Source organism: Arachis ipaensis, chromosome B6, assembly GCF_059453495.1.
Source record: "Arachis ipaensis isolate K30076 ecotype BB chromosome B6, ASM5945349v1, whole genome shotgun sequence".
Classification (NCBI taxonomy): domain Eukaryota; kingdom Viridiplantae; phylum Streptophyta; class Magnoliopsida; order Fabales; family Fabaceae; genus Arachis; species Arachis ipaensis.
The window spans coordinates 104,513,387-104,535,852 of record NC_142441.1 but is presented as its reverse complement, the minus strand read 5'-3'; the positions used below and the strand labels follow the sequence as shown (position 1 = coordinate 104,535,852).

The window sequence follows — 22,466 nt, the reverse complement described above, 5'->3', positions numbered from 1 at the left end:
CAAATCCTTGACACCTCAGGATCTGTGGACCCCACAGGATCCCCACATACCTCCACTCACCTTCCCTCCTCATAATCCTATATCACCCTTTCCCAAGAACCCTTCACCAATCACCTCCAATTCCCCTCCAAAACCATCATACATCCACCTACACCCATCCACTCAAATTCAAACCATCACTCCTTCCTTTTCACACATCATAACCACCTTAAACCCCCAGTGGCCGAACCCTTCCCACACCTCCATCTCCTCCATCTCTTCTTCTTCTCATCCTTCCTTTCTTCTTTTGCTCGGGGACGAGCAAACATTTTAAGTTTGGTGTGGAAAAAGCATTGCTTTTTTTTCATAACCACTAATACCTCAAGGGATGCACTTCCCTCCACAAAACTATTGGGAGCAAATCAACACCTCCCTAGGAGAATTAAGTTCCAACATGGGACAACTATGGGTGGAATACCAAGAGCACTCCATCATCCTCCATGAAATTAGAGAAGATCAAAGAGCTATGAGGGAGGAGCAACAAAGGCAAGGAAGAGACATAGAAGAGCTCAAGGACATCATTGGTTCCTCAAGAAGGAAACGCCACCATCACTAAGGTGGACTCATTCCTTGTTCTTAAATTTTCTGTTTTTCATTTTTTATGTTAAATGTTTATTTATGTTGGTGTCTTATTACATGATCATTAGTATCTAAGTGTATATGCCTTAAAGTTATGAATATGAATCCATCACCTCTCTTAAATGAAACTGTTCTAAAAACAAAAGAACAAGAAGTACATGGTTTCGAATTCATCCTTGAAACTAGTTTAATTATTTTGATGTGGTGGCAACACTTTTTGTTTTTTGAATGTATGCTTGAACAGTGCATATGTCTTTTGAAGTTGTTGTTTATGAATGTTAAATATGTTGGCTCTTGAAAGAATGATGAAAAGGAGAAATGTTATTTGATAATCTAAAAAATCATAAAAATGATTCTTGAAGCAAGAAAAAGCAGTGAATACAAAAAATTTGCAGAAAAAAAAGAAAAAAAAAGGCGAAAAAAAGGAGAAAGAAAAAGAAAAAGTAAGCAGAAAAAGCCAAAAGCTCTTAAAACCAAAAGGCAAGAGCAAAAAGCCAGTAGCCCTTAAAACCAAAAGGCAAGGGTAAATAAAAAGGATCCAAGGCTTTGAGCATCAGTGGATAGGAGGGCCTAAAGGAATAAAATCCTGGCCTAAGCGGCTAAACCAAGCTGTCCCTAACCATGTGCTTGTGGCGTGAAGGTGTCAAGTGAAAACTTGAGACTGAGCGGTTAAAGTCAAGGTCCAAAGCAAAAGCAGAGTGTGCTTAAGAACCCTGGACACCTCTAATTGGGAACTTTATCAAAGCTAAGTCACAATCTGAAAAGGTTCACCCAGTTATGTGTCTGTGGCATTTATGTATCCAGTGGTAATACTGGAAAACAAAGTGCTTAGGGCCACGGCCAAGACTCATAAAGTAGCTGTGTTCAAGAATCAATATACTGAACTAGGAGAATCAATAACACTATCTGAACACTAAGTTCCTATAGATGCCAATCATTCTGAACTTCAATGGATAAAGTGAGATGCCAAAACTATTCAAGAGGCAAAAAGCTACAAGTCCCGCTCATCTGATTGGAGCTATGTTTCATTGATAGTTTGGAATTTATAGTATATTCTCTTCTTTTTATCCTATTTGATTTTCAGTTGCTTGGGGACAAGCAACAATCTAAGTTTGGTGTTGTGATGAGCGGATAATTTATACGCTTTTTGGCACTGTTTTTACATAGTTTTCAGTATGATTTAGTTAGTTTTTAGTATATTTTTATTAGTTTTTAATTAAAAATCACATTTCTGAACTTTACTATGAGTTTGTGTGTTTTTCTGTGATTTCAGGTATTTTCTGGCTGAAATTGAGGGACCTGAGCAAAAATCAGACTCGGAGGTTGAAGAAGGACTGCATATGCTGTTGGATTCTGACCTCTCTGCACTCAAAGTGGCTTTTCTGGAGCTACAAAACTCCAAATGGCGCGCTTCTAATTGCGTTAGAAATTAGACATCCAGCGCTTTTCAGAAATATATAATAGTCCATACTTTGTTCGAGTTTAGACGACAGAAACTGGCGTTGAACGCTAGTTCTGTGTTGTAGTCTGGCGTTCAGCGCCAGAAACAAGTTGCAAAGTGGAGTTCAACGCCAGAAATACGTTACAAACTGGCGTTCAACTCCAAGAAAGACCTCTCCACGTGTAAAATTCAAGCTCAGCCCAAGCACACACCAAGTGGGCCCCGGAAGTGGATTTTTGCATCATTTACTCATTTCTGTAAACCCTAGTAACTAGTTTAGTATAAATAGGACTTTTTACTATTGTATTTACATCTTTAGTTTCATCTTTAGATCACTTTTAGGGGCTGGCCATTCGGCTATGCCTGAACCTTTATCACTTATGTATTTTCAACGGTAGAGTTTCTACACACCATAGATTAAGGTGTGGAGCTCTGCTGTTCCTCAAAGATTAATGCAAAGTGCTACTGTTTTTCTATTCAATTCAACTTATTCCGCTTCTAAGATATTCATTCGCACTTCAACATGAATGTGATGATCGTGACACTCATCATCATTCCCTATGAACGTGTGCCTGACAAGCACTTTCGTTCTACCTTCGATTGAATGAGTATCTCTTGGATTTCTTAATCAGAATCTTCGTGGTATAAGTTAGAACCATGGATGGCCATTCTTGAGATCCGGAAAGTCTAAACCTTGTCTGTGATATTCCGAGTAGGATCCGGGAAGGGATGGTTGTGACGAGCATCAAACTCGCGAGTGCTGGGCGTAGTGACAGACGCAAAAGGATGGTGAATCCTATTCCAGTATGATCGAGAACCTCCAGAAGATTAGCCATGCAGTGACAGCGCATCGGACCATTTTCACAGAGAGGATGGAAAGTAGCCATTGACAACGGTGATGCCCTACACAAAGCTTGCAATGGAAAGGAGTAAGATTGATTGGATGAAGACAGCAGGAAAGCAGAGGTTCAGAGGAACGAAAGCATCTCTATACGCTTATCTAAAATTCTCACCAATGAATTACATAAGTACCACTATCCTATTTTATATTTTATTTATTTTCATCCACTATAATTTCTTAAAACACTTTAATCTACCTGACTGAGATTTACAAGATGACCATAGCTTGCTTCATACCAACAATCTCCGTGGGATTCGACCCTTACTCACGTAAGGTATTACTTGGACGACCCAGTGCACTTGCTGGTTAGTTGTACGAAGTTGTGAAACAGAATTAAGAACATGAACGTGCGTATTGAGTTTTTAGTGCCGTTACCAAGGAAGGAATAATCACGATTTCGCACACCATTGACTAAGCTTATTCTAATGCAATGCTGTGATTTAGAAAATTTAAAAAAAAAATTTCCCTAGTTTACCCCCTTTTTCAACCAAAACACAATTCTTATATAAAAAGGGTTAACTAGATTTTTAACAATCCCGAAACACTTTTCTAATCACAATCAACAAGTAAGATGCATATATACATAGTGAGCCAACTCCTTCATAATCTGCTACAGGATATCGCGAATTACCTGTACATTTATCCCTTCATAAACCAATATAAGATGAAGCAGTTTACGTGTTAATGAATATACATATATATATATATATATATATATATATATATATATATATATATATATATTAAAAGTATGCATCAACCAAAACAAGAGTATCCACAATAGCAAATATATACAGTCATCCCAAAATGATCTAAAAGATAAAGTGCAAAATAACATAAAGTAGTAGAAACTAAAGGTGGATGTCCGAAAATTCACCATATAAATGTAAACACCGGTGACGAACGGTGACCTCCCCACACTTTAGAATCAAGCATCGTCCTCGATGCTGCTACTGAAGCTCAGGATGGAGGTCAACGATCGCGCTGGGCTCCTCAGGCTCGGGCTGTGGGACTGGGACTGGCTGTGGCTCTGGATGTGGCTGTGGATCCTCAGGAGGCTGCTGGACCTCAGTGCTGGTCTGTGTCTCTGGAGGTGCATCCTGATGAGTTGGCTCCCAGCTGGCTCCTCCTACTGATCCTGCTCGTCGGAAGCGGGAGAATCTGGGAGCGGCGATAGCTTGATGCCCTGTGATACAAACACCTGATCGATGCAGTCGAGACGTCGCATGACACGACGCTCGAAGCGCTCCATGAAGTGGAGGAGGTGCTGTACCAACAGATAAGTTGGCTCAGGTACTGGTGGTGGTGGTGGTAAGGATGTTGCGGCTGCTGAAGTAGAGGGGGGTCCTGCTGCTGCTACTGATGATGAGGGCTGAGCTGCCTCCACCACTGCTCTGGCTCGGGAACGGCGTTTGGGTGGGGGCTTCTCGTGTACCCATCCACCCCATGGAATGGTGGTCTCCTTGTTATCGTCATCTGGGGGTGGTGGCGTCACATCATCATCCTCCCACGGGACACCTGCCAGCTCAATCATGCTGGTGACCAGTGTAGGGAAGGGTAGCAAACCGCGAATATGAGCTCTCCACATGCTATGCCTGATCAGTCGGGGGAAGTTTACCTCCTTCCCTTCCATCACACACCCAATCAGAACCAGCATATCCATCGGAATCTCTGAAAAGTGAGTGGTGGGAAAGACATAGTGGGCGAAGATATGCTGCCAGGTCTTGGTCTCCTTTGTCAGATAAGCAAAGCGCATCCCCTTGGGCTTCTTGTTGTTTGAATCCATCACCCAGGGGGCGTCTGGTGTGGCAATCACGCGCTTAAGCGCCTCATAGTCAAAAGTCATGGAGAGAAGAGCTACATCTGCCTGCCTATAGGCGCAGGTCTTATCAGGACGATGGTGGCAAAGCAGTGCATCCCCAATAGCATCCTCAGTGATCATAATCTCTCTATCCCGCAGCTGCACTGAATCAAGATTGGCTCGAAAGAAGTTGCAATAAAATTCTCTCACCCATGAAGTATTCACCCTCCCCAAATCTTTGTCAACAAAGTCCAATCCTAACTCCAGAATGCGGGTGTTAATGGCACGCCTCACATCATTGGGAAGGAGCAGTTTCTTCTCAATGTTTAGATTTTTCTTCTAGAAGTCGGAGAAGCAAAGCTCACATTAGAGGTTCGGGAATTTGATTTGGTCAGTGGATGGTAGCAGTTGATTTTCCTTGTCCACCTCATTCAGCGGATTCTTAGCATAATTGCATAGGGAGACGGGGTAGAGGTCTTAGAGGGCTTCCTCTTTTTAGAAGTAGTGGCTATAGCCTTTCCTTTGTCCGACATCCTAAAAAACAGAGATGATACAATATAAGCAGATAGCCAAGTAGATACAAAGCACTCAAAGCAAAGCATATTCATGAAGTGAATAAAGAAAGGAGATTTCTTGCAATGTAAGCAACAGAATTCAGAATTCAAACCAAACTTCAAACCAAGAATTTAAATCACATTTGCACATTACTTGTTTACTAGGCCTAGGAAACACCATATCCAAAATAATGATCAAAAGAGTTAGGTTGAAAACCAAAAGAAGTTAGTTAGTTAAACAGATTAAAGTTAGAAATCAGTTTGAAAATCAGTGATATGGTAGTTACCAACTCAATTCAAAAGGGATGCACAAAATAGGAATGTAAGCACGTTCACAATCATGAAATGCATCAAGTCATTGATGATGAAATGTGGTATAGCTAGAAAGCAACTAATTATGAAACAAACCATCACTCAATGCAAGGATCACTAGAGTTAGTGAATTGGTGTTGGTGAGAGCAAAACCTTGAGAGATAAGTAATTTAAGCACATTTAACACCAATTCCAACCATACATGCAAGTCACAAGGATTGAGGTGAGGATTGAAAATTCATGCGCCATGTGACCAAGGGTATATAGGAATTGAATCACAATGGCCACATAGGTAGAAGAAACCATCAATCTTGTGAAAGCGAGAAAGTTGGGCTTAACTTTAAATGAAAATCAAGTTTATAGTAAATTTGAAAACTTACTCAATCATGCAATGCATATAGTAATTCATCATGCATAACAAGCAAAGAGAGAGCATTAGGAGCATAACCAAAAACCTGTAAACATGCCCATGAGGATTTTCCAAAACCATTTAGGTAACAAAATTCTAATTGATACAGAAATCATCAACTAGAGTTAGTTACACCAATCAAAGCATTGTTAATTCATGGAACATGGTTAGGAAAAATCCGGCAGCATTTTAGCAGCAAATTGGCTATTTCCAAAGTTCAAACAGCAAATCATGTTCCATATGAATTCATCAACAATCAGAACACAAAACCATATATATGAATTCATATGGTTGTAACAAATAGCCAGTAATTCAGCAGCAAGGTAAATTAAACAACACAAAGAACAACAGCAGTTCCTTTCATCAATCAATCACAGGCAAACAGCATCACAGATTAAACAAACACAGGATACTCCAAGAAAACAGAGCAATTTCACACAATAGCAAAAAATTCAATTAAGCCTAAATCCACTACTCATCCCAGATTCGCTAACCACCTAGGTAAACTAAACTAACTAACTAAGCTAATTATACAGGCTAAACAGAATAATCTAATCAAAAATTAATTAAATGAAATTAAAATTAGAACGGGAAAAGAACTGAATATGGAAGCAGGGGAATTGGAAGGTGGAGCAGAGGACGGGGAAGGGAGGATGGAAGAGATGGACCGGCCAAAGCAGAACGGTGGTCTGGTGGCACGGGGAGATTACGTTGGCGACAATGGAGTCGCAGCTGGGCTCGCTGCGGAGCAGGGGCATTGTGCGAGAGAGATAGAGCCGAGAGGATTGAGTGAGTGAGAGAGAGAGAGAGAGAGACAAGGAAGAAGGGGGTTTGGGGTGTGCGGCGACGGCGGCGGCGGTGCACCGGGGTGCTGGTCGTGGAGGGAGAAGGTGGTTATGGGTGTTCTGGTGAGTGAGGGAGAAGGAGAAGAGACGTTGGATGAGGGACGAAGGGTTTGCGCGAATGCGCTAGGGCTTCACGTCTCTGGGGTAAGTAAAAATTTGAATCCACGCGTGCGCGCACCGTGCGCGTCCTCGTGGGTGAGAAAAATAAGGGAGTGGCGCGGGAGCGCCATACACGCCTACGCATAGATGGGAACATTGGAAATCGGCGTGGAGGTGTACGGTGCGCGTCCGCGCAGGTGTGCTGGGCCAGAGGCACAAAAGAGGCCTAGAGTTGGCACAACTATCGGGTCCTTTGCCCTGGGTGATGCTAAAACGCATCGACGCGCGCGTGCACTGTGCGCTTGCGCGTGGATGGTTCGATCTTAAGGGATGGGCGTGGAGGCACCAAGTACGCCAACACGTGGGTAGTGAAACAGGGAGTGGCGCAGACGCGTACAGCGTGCGTCCGTGTGGGTCGAGGCACAGAGTTGGCCCAAAAGTGGCACAACTCTCTGGTTCTTGGCCCAGAAAGTTGAAATGCGCAGCCGGCGCACGCGCGCACTGTGCGCTTGCGCGTGGCTATTTTTTTTTTAATGAGCATCAAAGAGAGCTCATAATCTTCCCATCCTCCTCTAAAATTTTAAAACTAGCTAAGATGCAAAATTAAACAAATTTTTGAAATATAGGGGATTTTTCAAACAAATTGAGGAATCTTGCAATCCAAGCAAAAACTCAAATTCAGAGAATCATCCCTAATCAAAGCATAGAATGTATAAACACCTTAGCAAGCAAAGCAAAATATACCAAGAAGTAAAGAAATTATATACAATGGAACTCAATTCATTCATTCATTATATCTACAAGAGAATGGAAAGAGTTTACCATGGTGGGGTGTCTCCCACCAAGCACTTTTAGTTTAAGTCCTTAAGTTGGACATTATGAGGCTTCTTGTCAAGGTGGCTTATGCTTGTATCCATCCTTGAACCTCCAAGAGTGCTTGTTCTTCAATCGGTTGTCAGAAGTTCCAACCTTCTTCACTAAACTTGAGTGAGGTCCTCTCCAAGACACGAACTCCCAAAATTGATTCTCACAGGGTAATCCAGGATCCCATATCTTGTCCTCGCACCCATCTTCTAGTAAATTGCCTTGGCTTTGTTCGGGCGACGAGAAATCAAAATTCTCATGAAAGCACCAAACTACTCTCCTTGACCCATTTAATTGAGCATTACACCAATCCATGTTCTTCAATTTTGAGCTTCCAACCATAATAAGTCTAGATTTACAACGCCAACAACTAAACATCCTCCTCATTCGCTTAATTCCACAAAGTGCCCTAAGTTGGCCATCCGTCTCAAGCAGACCATACTCAAGTGGGATAATAAAACTGAGAGTTAGAAGTTTTACCCACTCAAGCGGAGAATTGGATGGCGAACTAGGTAGAGGAGTTTCCAAAGGTCTTGATAAAGCATGCTCCACTCCCGTCCATCCTCTTCTAGAGGTTTCCACCACTCGGCAAGGTTCTTCAAGTTTCTCCTCTTGCCAAGCTTCCTCAAGTTCACATTCTTCCTCATCAATTTCTTTTATCTGCTCCCCATCACTCTCATCATAGATCGGAGGTCTAGTTAAGTCTACTTCATCATCAAGTCTAAGCATTTTGGGGAGAGACTCTTCAAAGTCGAAAGGATCATATGTTGATGCGGAATCATCATAGATAGGAGGGCTTGTTGCTTGGAACATTTCTTCCAGTTCATCACTTACAATGGGTTTTTGGGGTGGCACACCCTCCTCAACCTTGCACTCTAATCCACTGGGAGAAGACTCAACAAGATCGTCAAGGGGATTGATCGGTGTGGGCAAAAAATCACTGGTGATGGAGTCCACTTCTTGATCGATTTCCTTCAACTCTCCGTCGACTTTCGCAACTTTACTCTCCTCTTCACCATCCGTTATGTGCTCAACATATCCCAAACATCCATCCACTACTTTCTTTTGTTCGCTAATCTCTACCTTCTCCTCTTGTTGCTCTTCTTGCTTCAAATCTTCTTCCTCACCATGGAGCCTCAAGTTCATTTCCTCACCAAGCTCCTTGATTGTTTCTCCATATTCAACAATGGAGGTACTTAGGGTGCATGAGCTTAGTTGAGATGTTAGGTGATTCACGGCTTCTACCATGCTAGCTATCCTTGCTCTTAGCTCCTTAAATTGAGTTTCATCCTTCTCTTGTCGCCTTAAAATGCGAGATTCAAGGTCTCTCAATTCTAGTATGAAGGCTTCATTGGGAGGTGGTGGTGACAGAGACAGTTCATTGGTTGAGGGAGGGTTGTTGTAATTGGAAGATGGTTCATATTGGTGGAATTCTTGAGGTGGTGTATGTGGAATTTGTGGTTCTAAGGAGTATTGATGTTGGAATAGTGGTTGTTCTAGATGTGGTTCATATGGTGGTTGATATGGTGTGTATGAATTATGGTCATATGGAGTTGAATGGTGGTGTGAGGCTTGTGAGTATGGTGTATGGCTATATTGAGGAATGGGATTACATGCATATGACGATTGTGATTGACAACTACAATGAGGGTCATCACACACATTAGATTGATACACATTAGGATCAGGATTATACCCATAAGAGTTCGTGAGAGGTTGTTGCCATGAAGATTGTTCATAAGCTTGAGGTTCCTCCCATCTTTGATTTCCAAATCCTTGATGCATATCCTCATTGGAGCTTCCAATTCCTAAAACATAGTTTGAACTATACTCATAGCCAAAAGGATGAGAATTCATAGTGAAAGAGAAAATAAAAACAAAGATTAGTAAGAAACAAAGAAGATAAAATCTTAAACTAGCAAAAACTAGCAAACAAACCAAAATTCAAGCTATTCACAATATATACAATAGCCAATAACATAGCACCATTGTGTCCCCGGCAACGGTGCCATTTTGATGTGCTAAACTCTTGTTGATATAGAAATTTTTTTTTAATTGAATTATCGTTAGAAGTATAGTTCTAGACCAACAAAGAGTCCTCACATACAAAAATTTATGGTTTTGTCACAGATAACAAACCCCAAACAAGAATTAACCGAAGTATTTGGACTCCGGGTCGTCTCCCTAGGAAACAATGTAATGCTTAGTTATTAGCTATGAAGGGGGTTTTTTGGGGGGGGGGGTTGGTTCATGAGATGGCAAGAAAGTAAATTAAGTGAGTAAGTAAAGAAAGCAAAATAAAGAACTCTTGGCTAAGACTTGAGTAATTGGGATCACCATCCTTGTCAACAAACCGAATATTGATAATTATGAGAGGCCAACCTATTAAGTCTACTTCCCAAAAGCTTTAAGTACGTAACATTTACTCCGAAGCTTGAAGTATGTCAAATAGATTTGATCACATCAACCCTTAAGTCCTAACCTACCTACTAAATAACTTAGTAGTGGGTTAGCGTTAATGGGTATCAAATTGATCACCATGGGTTCTCAAATCACCAATTCCATCATACCCAGTGACTCAAGATTACCCAATTCCCTTGGCTTAGACCAAGAGTTGACAAAACTAATCAAAGACTAAAGAGAACATTTCATCAAACACATAGAGTGCAATAAAGGTAAACATCATAAATTGCAAGAATAGTAAAGTCTAACAACTACTAATGTGTAAGAAAAGTAAGATCACAACTCAATTCATTAATAAAGGAAACATCAACATCAAAATTGCATTAAATGTAAACCAAATCTAACATTAGTTCATCATTACAAAAGAGAGAAATATGAGAAATTAACATCACAATTAAGAGAATCAAGATTTAGAGATGAGAAATTATAAAGGAAACAAGATGAGATCAAGTGATTAAGCATGAATCTAAGATAATCTAACCTAGTCCTAACCTAATTCTAGAGAGAAGAGGGAGCTTGTCTCTCTAAAAAACTAACTAAAGGTTCATGTTGGCTAAACTAATTGCTCCCCCTTTGCTTGGACTTCAATTCTGCATGAAATACACTCAGAAACAAGTTGGATTTAGGCCTGGGCAGCTCAGAAATCGCCCCCAGCATTTTGCCTTTAAGTGGGCCATGTAAGAGTACCGGCGCGTGCGCGCCATGTGCGCGTGCACATCAATTGGTAAATTCTCCATCCGCGCAGAAGCGACGTGTACGCGTGCGCGTCTATTGGCGAGACCACTTTTTCGCGTGCGCGCCTTGTGCGCGTGCGCGTCCCTTGATGCATTCTCAATCTTTGTTACTTCATGCATTTTTCCCTTTTGTATGCTTTTCTACTCATTTCTTCCATCCAATACTTGCCTTATAAATCTGAAATCACTCAACACACACATCAAGGAATCGAATGGAATTAAAATGAATCAAAGTTACCAATTTAGGGCCTAAAAAGCACGTTTTTATACTTAAGCAAAATTTCAAGGGAGAATTACAAAACCATGCTATTTCATTGAATAAATATGGGAAAAGGTGGTAAAATCCCCCAAAATAAGCACAAGATAAATCACGAAATCGGGGTTTATCAACCGACACACTACACCAACAGAGAGAGAACCACGAACAAGCGGGATTTCACCACTATCCTTATTCGGGTTACAACTACAAGTCAACAATTGTCTCAATTCTATCCTGGAGCAAGCGGGACAAAATCACAATTCTTGCATCTACCCAGGAAGCTCATATACCATCCGAGAGCAAATAGGATAGAACCACAATCCTTGCATATACCCCAGAATCTCAAATATATTTCAAGCTCATTCTTTTCCACTAATCATATCAATTAAATCTCATCATTCAATAAAATCAATTCATTCTCATCATTCAATCATATCAATTTAATCTCATCATTCAGTCATATCAATTTATTCTCATTATTCAATCATATCAACTCATTCTCATCATTTAATCATCTCAACTCGTTCTCCTCATTCAATCATATCAATTCATTTTCATCATCCAATTGTATCAACTTATTTTCATCATAGAAACTAGTCATCGGATCTCAAATAGGGGTTACAGAAGTGAAAAAGCAGAGTGGAATAGGTAAAATAGTTAAAAATTACATTTTCAGCAAAACATGACATTCATGCATACGCATGCCTCATGCGTACATGCAAGTTTCCTTTTGTGCGTGCACATGGTATGCACACGAAAAACATTCAATTATGGAAATGCGGGTTATGCGTACGCACGACCTCAGTCTTTTGTAACTTCTGCAGAATTCAATTTTAAACCCGCAAATTCAAACTCTCATAAATTTTTCTACAAAATTTTATTTTCCTTCATCTTTGAATAGTTTTAAAAATCTTTCTACTAGCTTTAATTTAAGATAAATCTCATCTAAATTCAAACTCCAAGTGCTAACTTATGTCCCGCCAAAATTGGCTAAAAATCTGTTTTTACCAAATTCTCATAATCCATCAATTTCATAAATTCTCAATTCAATTCAATCATAAACCATTCCAAAAACCACTTATACACATTCCAAATACTATCCATAAATCCTCATCCATTCCAAGCCTAAATCAATCCACTTCCAACTTATTTAACCGATTCCATCAACATATCCATATCTATCAATAACATACAACATAATATATATATATATATATATATATATATATATATATATATATACACACACAACAATTTACACCACTTACTTCAACTTATCACATAGGAAATTTCTCACTCTATCAAGGCCTCTGGTCCAATTTACACAATTTATAATATTCATACACCCAATTCTCGATTAAAAATTCAATATATATACTCATTTTCATGCAACATAGCACCAACATTTATCACAATATCCAATTAGAACAATATCACATAGCACTTCTCAATTCATCAAAAACTCATTATTTTCCTTCTCAATTTTTATGCTAAAACACATCAACCAGCTCAATACTCATACTAACCATTATTCAAGGATATCAACAATCAATTCCATTCAACTTATCATAGGGGCAAGTAACCTAAATTTTCACGTAACCTTACATAATACGTACTACAAACTACCACCCATACCTTAATCTCGCAATTCCAAGCTTTCAAGCTCTCCTCACCAACCCAAGCATCCAATTACTCAATCTAATACCATATTATACAATTTGGCACAATATTAAAAACTAGAATTTTCATAAATTTATGAACCAAGAGGAAAAAAATGGTTTTTCACCTTTACTCACTGAAATTAGTGATGGATACCACCAAGAACAAAAGTTAGAGAACTCCTATAACATCAAAATCACTAAAAATCTTCAATACCCAAACCAAAAATGCAATTTTAGCTTTGAACAAGAAACTAGGTCTAGAATTTCGAGTTACTCATCAAACTATTTAGATAGAATTGAATAGGAGGAGACAAGTTTCGCGTAGCTACAAACGGTACGGCGATCGAAGTTCCGTAGCAAAAGTTTTGGAGGTTTAAAGGTGAAGGAGGTTAGGATTTTTTCTCCTCTCTTTTTTCCTCTTCTCATTTTCAAATTTCTCTCTCAAATGAAGGGAATGATGCTGAATTTGTTGAAGTGTAAGGCTTATAAGCGTTGGACTTGGGCCCACTGTGTCCCAATTTTATTTTCTTAGCTCGTTGGCCCAATTTTGAGTCAAAACCTTTAAGATAAGCATTTTAATTCGCACTCTAAATATTTTTATTTTTTCAAATTATAAATATTAAATCTTTAATCTTTTTTCGCCCTCATTTAATTTATTTATTAGTTGTCAATTAATTATTTAGCATTTTTCAAGATTTTACACAAAGATACAAAAATTGGTTTTGAATTGTGGATAGATTGTGAATTCTTGAAACAAGTAAAAAAGGCATAGACAATACTATTCTTACCTGCTATTTGGTGTATCTAGATGACCAAAAATGACATAATTTTTAATAATAGGATGACAAACAAGGAGGTAATTATACGTGAGTTTTTCTTGATGAACTCCTTGTGGCAAAGAGAAAGAGCTGCTGAATGAACTGCCTAGTGCTAATATTTCTATAATGTAGATGATAGACAAGTAAATATTTGATTTGTGGTTAAGGAGTAATAGGTGAGTGCTAAGAACCAGTTTAGAAATTCACAAGTTAAAACGTCCAAATTCATTATAGATAGCCGACAACTAAGGGGTGTTCGCAGTGCAGTTTGGATCTGTTTTTAGTAAAAAACTCATTCGATCTGAACACTAATTTTACTTATGATGCGGTTTGGATTGGATGATTTTTTTTTTAGAGAATCCTATCCAATTTCAAGCGGTTTAGATTGGATTGGATTTGCAATTTTGTAAATTAAAAAAAAATATATACATAACAAGTCTTAACATCAAATTTTGAATAACCAACAATGACATAACAAGTTTCAACAATATCTCGAAAAATCAACAACCACATAGCAATAGAAATAAAATTATAAATTAGTTAAAATAAATAAATAAATCTCATTTTAAACATATAATATTCACTAAATAATAATACATACATACATAATATAAAAATATATAACAAATTGAACATATTATAAGTAAAATTATAAATATGATAATAAAATAATAATATTTAGTACATTGTGCAGTTTAAATTGGACTGGATCGTTTTTGAGAAGTAGATTCAAAATCTGATCCAATCCATGCAGTTTACAAAAAATAAAATTCAATTAAATCCAAATTAGTGCGGTTTTAATTGATTTTCCGTTTGAATTGGATTGGATGAGTATTTTAATTTGGATCGATTTAGATTTGAACACCTCTAATTAACACTATCAAAGTTTAGTTAAAAAGACCATCATAATTTAAAATAATAAGTGGGAGTTAAATTCTGGATTGTCCTCCCTTAAAATCACAATAGAATGTACAATCATTGCCTATGAAAAATCGAGGATTTTGTTGCAATTACGAAAATTAAATTGACTAAAAATTAAAAAGAAAAATAATGATTAAATTCCAAGAAAGTAAAAGGAATGGACTAGTAAAGAACAAACTAACCAAGCATGAAATAAATGGGCAACAATTAAAATGATAAGTTGCTAAATTAAACTAAAAATAATTAAGGATATTAACTAATGAAATAGAGTGAACTGAAATGCTAAAATGGTCTTGATTAGGATCGAGGGTTAAGGATCATTATTGTTGTCATTAATTATAAATATGGTCATTGTTAAGAGTTAATCCCACTTCATCAACAACCTCTATAAATTGAAAAAAGTCAAGTAAGTATAATTGGCCTTAATTCACAAATTCTAACTAATTTACTAATTGAATTTAATAAAAGATTAGCGTTAGTAAAAACAAGATTAACTAACAACTTTAAATTACCAATCAAATTGGATATTAGTGATTCAAGGTCACCCAAGTTTTCAACTCTAAGCCAAGAAAAAAAATTTACTCCATAACTAGTATAAATATTTCATCAAATACTTAGTGTGCATAAACACAAAGCATCATAAATTACATGAATTAATAAGAACTACAAGAATTCAAAAATAATAACTCAAATAAGTATGAATAAAATATAAAATATCAAATTCATTATTAAAAATCTAGAATTCAATATAGTTCATAAAGTAACAAAACAAAGCAAAGTAAACTAACAAGAAATTCTAAGTAGAGTATAAAAATAAGAAAATAAGAGCAAACTACAATTAAAAAAATTTAAACTTAAAATTAGAGATGAAATTGAGTAGAATTCTAAAAAACCTAGAGAAAAATTAGAACTTCTCTCACTAAAAAATATGAGATTAAACCCTAAAAATTCTAAAAAATGAGTGCATGTGGTGGGAACAACGGGCAGAAGTATACATAAATTTTTATACGGTGGACAGATGTATATTCTAATTTTTTAACGAGTCATCTATACACACCAATATTAAGTACCGTTGTCAATTTTATCTTTTTGTCATTGAGTAACTTTTTCAGCGGTAATAACTGCCAGCTGACTGTGTTCATTGTGTGGCGTGACCCTTTTGATGACGACACATTAAAACTAAATGATAAATTATTAAATTTATTAAATTTTATAAGTGATTTAGAATTTTCGTTCTTTTCCTTCCTTCTTCAAAAAGTGAATGTGGATCAAGGAATGTAACTCAGAAATAACTGTTAGAATTATGTTCGAAATAAATTTTGGAAAAGGAAGGAAGCGAATGAAGATTCTAAATCACTTGTAATTTTTTATTATTAAAATTTAACAAATTTAATAATTTATTATTTAATTTTCACTGTGTCATCAAAAGGGTTATGTCACATCATGTACAGAACTAATTGGCAGCCACTATTACCAAAAAAGTTATCCAGGCGACAAAAGAATAGAAATGACAACAAAACTTGATATTAGTGTGTACAGATGACTCATTAAAAAAATAGTATACATCTGTCTAACGTGTGAAAATCTGTGTACTTTTTATCCATCTATTATTGATCTCCCTTCATGCTTCCTTCATATCCATCCGGAATGGACTAAATTAGACCAAAAATAGTCTTTTAAATTGCGAATTATGTGCTTTTTTAATAAGGCAGAAGATAGTTATGATGTGTATACATGTACGATAAATACGCACTTCATGCATAAACATATATGATGTGTTTGTATTTCTATAATTTTGTCAAATTTTTATTTTTTTTATGAAATCTCTACTTTTATATTTTTTTTCTATCTTTGCAAGTCACCTATAAATAATTTAAATAAATATATTAAGACATCAAATAAAATAAAAATAAATTAATTTGATAATTTTAAAAATCTAAAACATATATTTTAATCAATTAAATATAATTAAAAAAATCATAAAAATATGCATTTATGAAAACTAAGTACAAATTGAATTGATAAATCTCATTTTTTACTCAAGATCATAATAATGAAATGCAGATTTGTTAGTAATATAGTTTTTTGTCGTTGTCTTCACTATTGGATTAGATGTAACCTGTAGGTTGCTTATTATTTCTTATTTCTAATGTGTTTAGTGTGATTAATGATATTCTATCTGCTTGTGTACCTCACGATTTTTGATAGGTAATAATTAGGGTTATGTATTATAAAAAAAATTATTCATTACGACTTACACACTACTTTAATGACATTGGTTAATTAAAAGAGCAAAAAGAGATTTTTATTTTTCTCTACTTTAGATACAGATGGATTACTCAAGAATTAATATCTAATTTGTATTTGCTATCAAAATTTTGAATTCGCAGTATTGTTAACAAATGTTTTATTAACATGCTAATTAAGACATTTGGTAAGAATATCACATATAGAAATTTTGATAAAAAAAATACCCTAGAAAGCATCTACTAATAAGGGCTGATTTTTTTGGATATGATTTGGAGGTGTGAGTTATGCTGGGTTATGATTATTAGAGGTGATTTATACTGTTATGACAACGTTGCTTTTCGGACTCTAGGGGGCAAGAAATTGGACCGACCGGTTTCAAGCAAAGAGAAGAAGTAACTCCGATTTGTGTTAGGGAGAAGTTGAGATTGCATGAAATCGGTGCCACTGATTTTCGAGTAGCCAATTTTTCCAACCGAAGAGTGCAGTAATTGGACCCACCGATTTTTGGTGGTCAAAAATTTTTTTAATCCGGGGGTGCACCAATCGGACCTACCGATTTATGAGTGCACGCGGTCGGTCAGTCCGATTTGCCCGTAAGTGCATAGATAAACTGGAAAGAAAGCACAGAAGTCCCATTTCTTCATCACCGGTCTCAACTAATGTTCTTCCTCTTCTCTGATTCTTCTTCTTCATTCTTGTATAATAAATTTCTGTGAGATTGAGAATAGTCAAGTACGTATAGTATTATGGATGGATAGAGTTGTATTGAAGATTTATTGTTACGGGCAGATTTTATTGCAAACATATGAGGGAGTTCAATTTGTGTGTGAAAATCCATTAGATGTTGTTATTCCGTTCACATTGTCATTTGAGGAATTGAAAGGTGTGATTTGTGAGAAGATAGATTCTCAAATATCTAGGAGAGTATCATGTATTTTGTACAGGTATCCTTTATCTGTGTTTGGTGGGTTTGTACAATTTCAGTCCAAGTACATGACGGATGAAGCGAGTATGCATGAAATGTTTTCAATGTATATGGAAAATCGCCACCGAATGTCGTGCATCGAGTTATATATTGAGTTTGAGCAATCTGAAGCGGACCGTAACATTGAATTAGAAGATTACAATAGTGAAAGAGAGGATGAATTTGAAAGTAACTATGAGATCGTCGGTTCAGGTGAAGACGAAGATGAAGCTAGCGGCGCCATGAACGCAGATGTGGCGGAAGTTGCAAATGCACTAGCAAACCCGCATCCGTTTCAGGAGCCTTTTTTCATGCAGTCGTTGGATTTAGAAGCTATGTACGCACCGGAGTTTCCGCAATATATGAATGCAGGTATGTAAAGCTAGGTTGCTATGTGAAACTCTGAAGTAGCAGATCAATAAGTCAGATGAGTAATATATGTGATATGTGACTAGGCATTTGTGACCGTAGCATTTGATTTTTTTATTAATTAATAGTTCTTTGTTATGAATTATATTTAGTTGTTCTTTACATAGATAGAATAGCGAAAAAAAAAGACTATTATGATCTTACATGGTAAAGTGTGTTTATTAATTGAGTTGTAATAAATGACTTATTACTGAGTACATAATAAAGGATTTATTACTTTTGATGTATGCAGCGCTTCCTATTGTGGCGGATGGTGAGTTCACAGTCGGGATGGAATTCAGTTCAAGGGAGGCAGTAATCAAGGCAATGAAAGATTATACCATCCGGAGAGGTGTAGACTATCGGGTATATGAGTCGGAACCGACGACATTCTATGCCAAATGTACAGAATATGGCAATGGTTGTGACTGGTTGATCAGGGTTACCAAAATGCAGAAGAAGTACTATTGGGAGATAAGGAGGTACAATAGAAGTCATACTTGTACCAGGTATACTATTTCTCAAGACCATTCGTAGCTGGATTCCAAGACAGTTGCAGAAGCAATTAAGCCGTTGGTAGAGGTTGACCCGTCTATAAAGGTGAAATCAGTCATTGCTGAAGTCCAGTCAAAGTTTAACTACACCATCAGTTATCGCAAGGCTTGGTTAGCAAAGCAGTAGGCGGTGGAATCAATTTTCGGAGGTTGGGAAGCATCGTATGAAGCTTTGCCCATATGGTTTGAGGCCATGTGTCACAAAGAGCCATCAGCAGTGGTTCACTTTGAAACAATGCCTGCTTACCAGGGGATGATTTGGTTCCTGATATACGTGTACTACATAGAGTCTTCTGGAGTTATTACCCTTGTATAAGGGCCTTCAGACACTGCAAGCCAGTGGTGCAGGTGGACGGGACTCATTTGTATGGAAAATGAAATGTGTGAGTCTTGGGCCACCATCTCTCAATCAGAGCATTAATCATTACTGACTGACATTGGATAACTCCAATCTGGAAAACATAATAAAACCCAGTCTCGCGTAACTGTGACTCAACAATTTGGTTGTATGGATCCGGCGGCTTTAAATGATCACACATTAATGTCCGTGAACCCTACAATATCACATTTCCGTTATAAGGACAAGTATAATATAACTATATTATCAAAAACACAATTATCCTTACATGTCCATTATAACTAATTCGCAACATAATTGCATTTCAAACATACACAATAAATCTGTTATACAAAAATCCTTCAATCATATTCATTACCTTAAAACAAAAATTAATTAACCTTACACAGTAAATCAGCCTCTATTATTATTATTATTATTATTATTATTATTATTATTATTATTATTATTATTATTATTATTATTATTATTATTATTATTCATAAAACAACATACTAATTTTATTATTATTATTATTGTTATTATTATTATTATTATTATTATTCATAAAACAGCATACTAATTTTATTATTATTATTATTGTTATTATTATTATTATTATTATTATTATTATTATTATTATTATTATTCATAACACATCATACTAATTTTCTAATCTAAGTTTAGTTATTACTAATTTATTGTCTAAATTTTACTGAATTAAAATTCAATTATTAATGATCATAAATAAAATAATTTATTAAATTTTTATTATTAATCATAATAATTAATTAAACTCAATTACTAATACTAATAATAACAACAATATATCAATATCTACCTACTCCAATCTAATATGTACAGATCTCATTCTCCTTCTTCTTTCTTTTATTCATTCATTCTTTACATTCATCACATTCATTCATTTTTTCATTTTATTTTAACAAAAACCCAATTCAACGGTAGAACTTACTTACTTACCATGTCATATATACATACATAATTAATTTCTATTTTAATTTCTATTTCTAATCACCTAACAATAAAATCATACATACATACATGATTAATTTCTACTTAGTGCCATTATAATATATATTTTGCTAATAAAATCTAATATTATCACTATTATTATTATTAAATCAGATTATTAAAAAATAAAAACTTACATAATTTAGATGTCCAAAATAATTAACAATATAAAACTCTGGTTGATTTACTTCTTTAATTTTTGGTCTTCTTGACATTTTTTTAAATTTGTCTGCAAGATTGTTGTGGTCCAACAATGGTGATGAATGAGGAAAGCGGTAGGGTTGGGAGCAAGAAGAAAGGGATACGGAGTGAGAGTGAAAAAGATACTACTGGGAGGGGTGAAACACTGGTCCTTGGGATAGAGAGTCACGAGCCAACCAAGAAGTCAAGTGCATACGTGACGGGTGGACAAGGGTACTCAAATCGGACCTACTGATTTGTGCGTCTTTCACGTCCTAAAATCGGTCCGTCCGATTTTCATCCCCATAATCGGTGCGTCCGATTTCTTCTACACCGCCGTCACATCTCGGTAAAACACCATAAATCCCCATATCGCTGCTATACTCCATTATGGTCTCTATATCAAAATTAAAAAAACTCACTAATAAGGTGTTAAATATAGAAGCATCTTATTGAAAAACTAAACATATGAAAATTTCAATAAATCTGTGGTATATTTATTGCAAAAAATCTTACTTAGTCTGTTTCATATTACCCGTCCCTTTTTAATTTTGCACAAGTATTTAAAATATATTAAATTTAATTAAAAATATAAATAAACAAAAGAGAAAGAAAAAAATGTGTCTAATATTATTTTCTCTCTTCATTAATTATTTTTCTTCTAACTTTTGCTTTCTATTTAATAATAGAGGATAGAATAGGTAAAAAATTAATTAATGACTTTTTGAAATTAAAAAATAACATCTAATTTGCAACAAAAATAAAAATAAAAAGAGACACTTAATATAAAATGAAGGGAGAATTTTTAATTAATTTAGCTTTAACAAGACTAAAAAAATTATTTATATATCTTTTTTTTAACATCAATACTATTAGATAATTAACACCCATCAATCATTACTCACTTAATAACTAGTGAGATCGAAAAAATAATTGCAGAGACAAGTTCAAATTCAAATTCTCTCAAACTTTCTCTCTTCCATTTAAAATTAAAAATAATATCCTTAAGAATTCTCATTATTTTCAAAATAAAATTAAAACCAAATTTGAACATATTATCTCCCATTCCTTCACTTATTTCAGCTCCTCTCATTCTCTTTCTACCCCTTTTGCTTTCTTCAACCCGAAACGCCTTCCAACCCACATTTCCTATCCAACACATGCATCTTGTTCCCCTCCAAACTATGACTTGAAGAGCTATCAAATCCGCTTTTTCTCCCTAACACCGCCACATCATCGAAAATAGGAGAAAGCACTGAACTAGCTTTCTCTCAACCTTGTTGTTCACCTATATATTTGCAAATTGCGATGACAAAAACAAATATTTTTCTTCCTTATTCTCTTAGAGATCAAATGTGTTTAATATAAAAGTTTAAATTATCATTTTTTCGAGATAATGTATTGCTAGGATTCTTTTAAATAAATATTTTCATTATTTTATTTACTAAAATAGATATTTTAGATAATATTTATATTTTTAGGTCGCATTACATATCTTGTTTACAGTGTAAACAATAATTATACACGTATTTCGTTTACATTGTAAACGAGATAAGATATCTACAACAATAAAGGTATCGCAGGTGCACACATATTGTGTAATAGAGTATAGTGTAAACGAGATACGTGTATAATCATCTCGTTTGCATTATAAAAGAGATAGTATATGTACGATGCCTATATATACAACTCGTTATAAAAAAGTATTTATAAAGTAAAAATTGATATATTTGGTTACTAACTATTTTGAATCTAGTCTAATTTAATTGTTCGTATTTTTTTTTACGTTCTTTCTACTAATCTAAAATTAATGATTTAAAACCGCCCATTTGAAATCAACACATTATTTTTTCTAGAAATCAATACATTTTAATTAGTATTAAAAAAGAGTATATAAAAAAACTATAAATTAAATTATAGATCGAATTAGATTGATCTAAATTTGAAAAAAAAATGATAAAAAGTTTTTACATGTTTAGGTTCTATGATAAAAAAAAACGCGGTAATTATGCCAACTTCTAAAAATTGAAATATGAGAAAT

The 22,466-nt window shown here is 35.5% G+C and overlaps 1 protein-coding gene across 1 annotated transcript; it reads left to right on the top strand.

Annotated features, from left to right (window-relative positions):
* Window positions 1–17,700: 17,700 nt before the first annotated feature.
* On the top strand, window positions 17,701–19,003 carry LOC148562144 (uncharacterized). The gene is made up of 3 exons (XM_088490820.1): window positions 17,701–18,286; window positions 18,576–18,763; window positions 18,860–19,003. Exons 1-3 carry the CDS (start codon window positions 17,701–17,703, stop codon window positions 19,001–19,003), a joined length of 918 nt encoding a protein of 305 aa, XP_088346946.1.
* The last annotated feature ends 3,463 nt before the right edge of the window (window positions 19,004–22,466 follow it).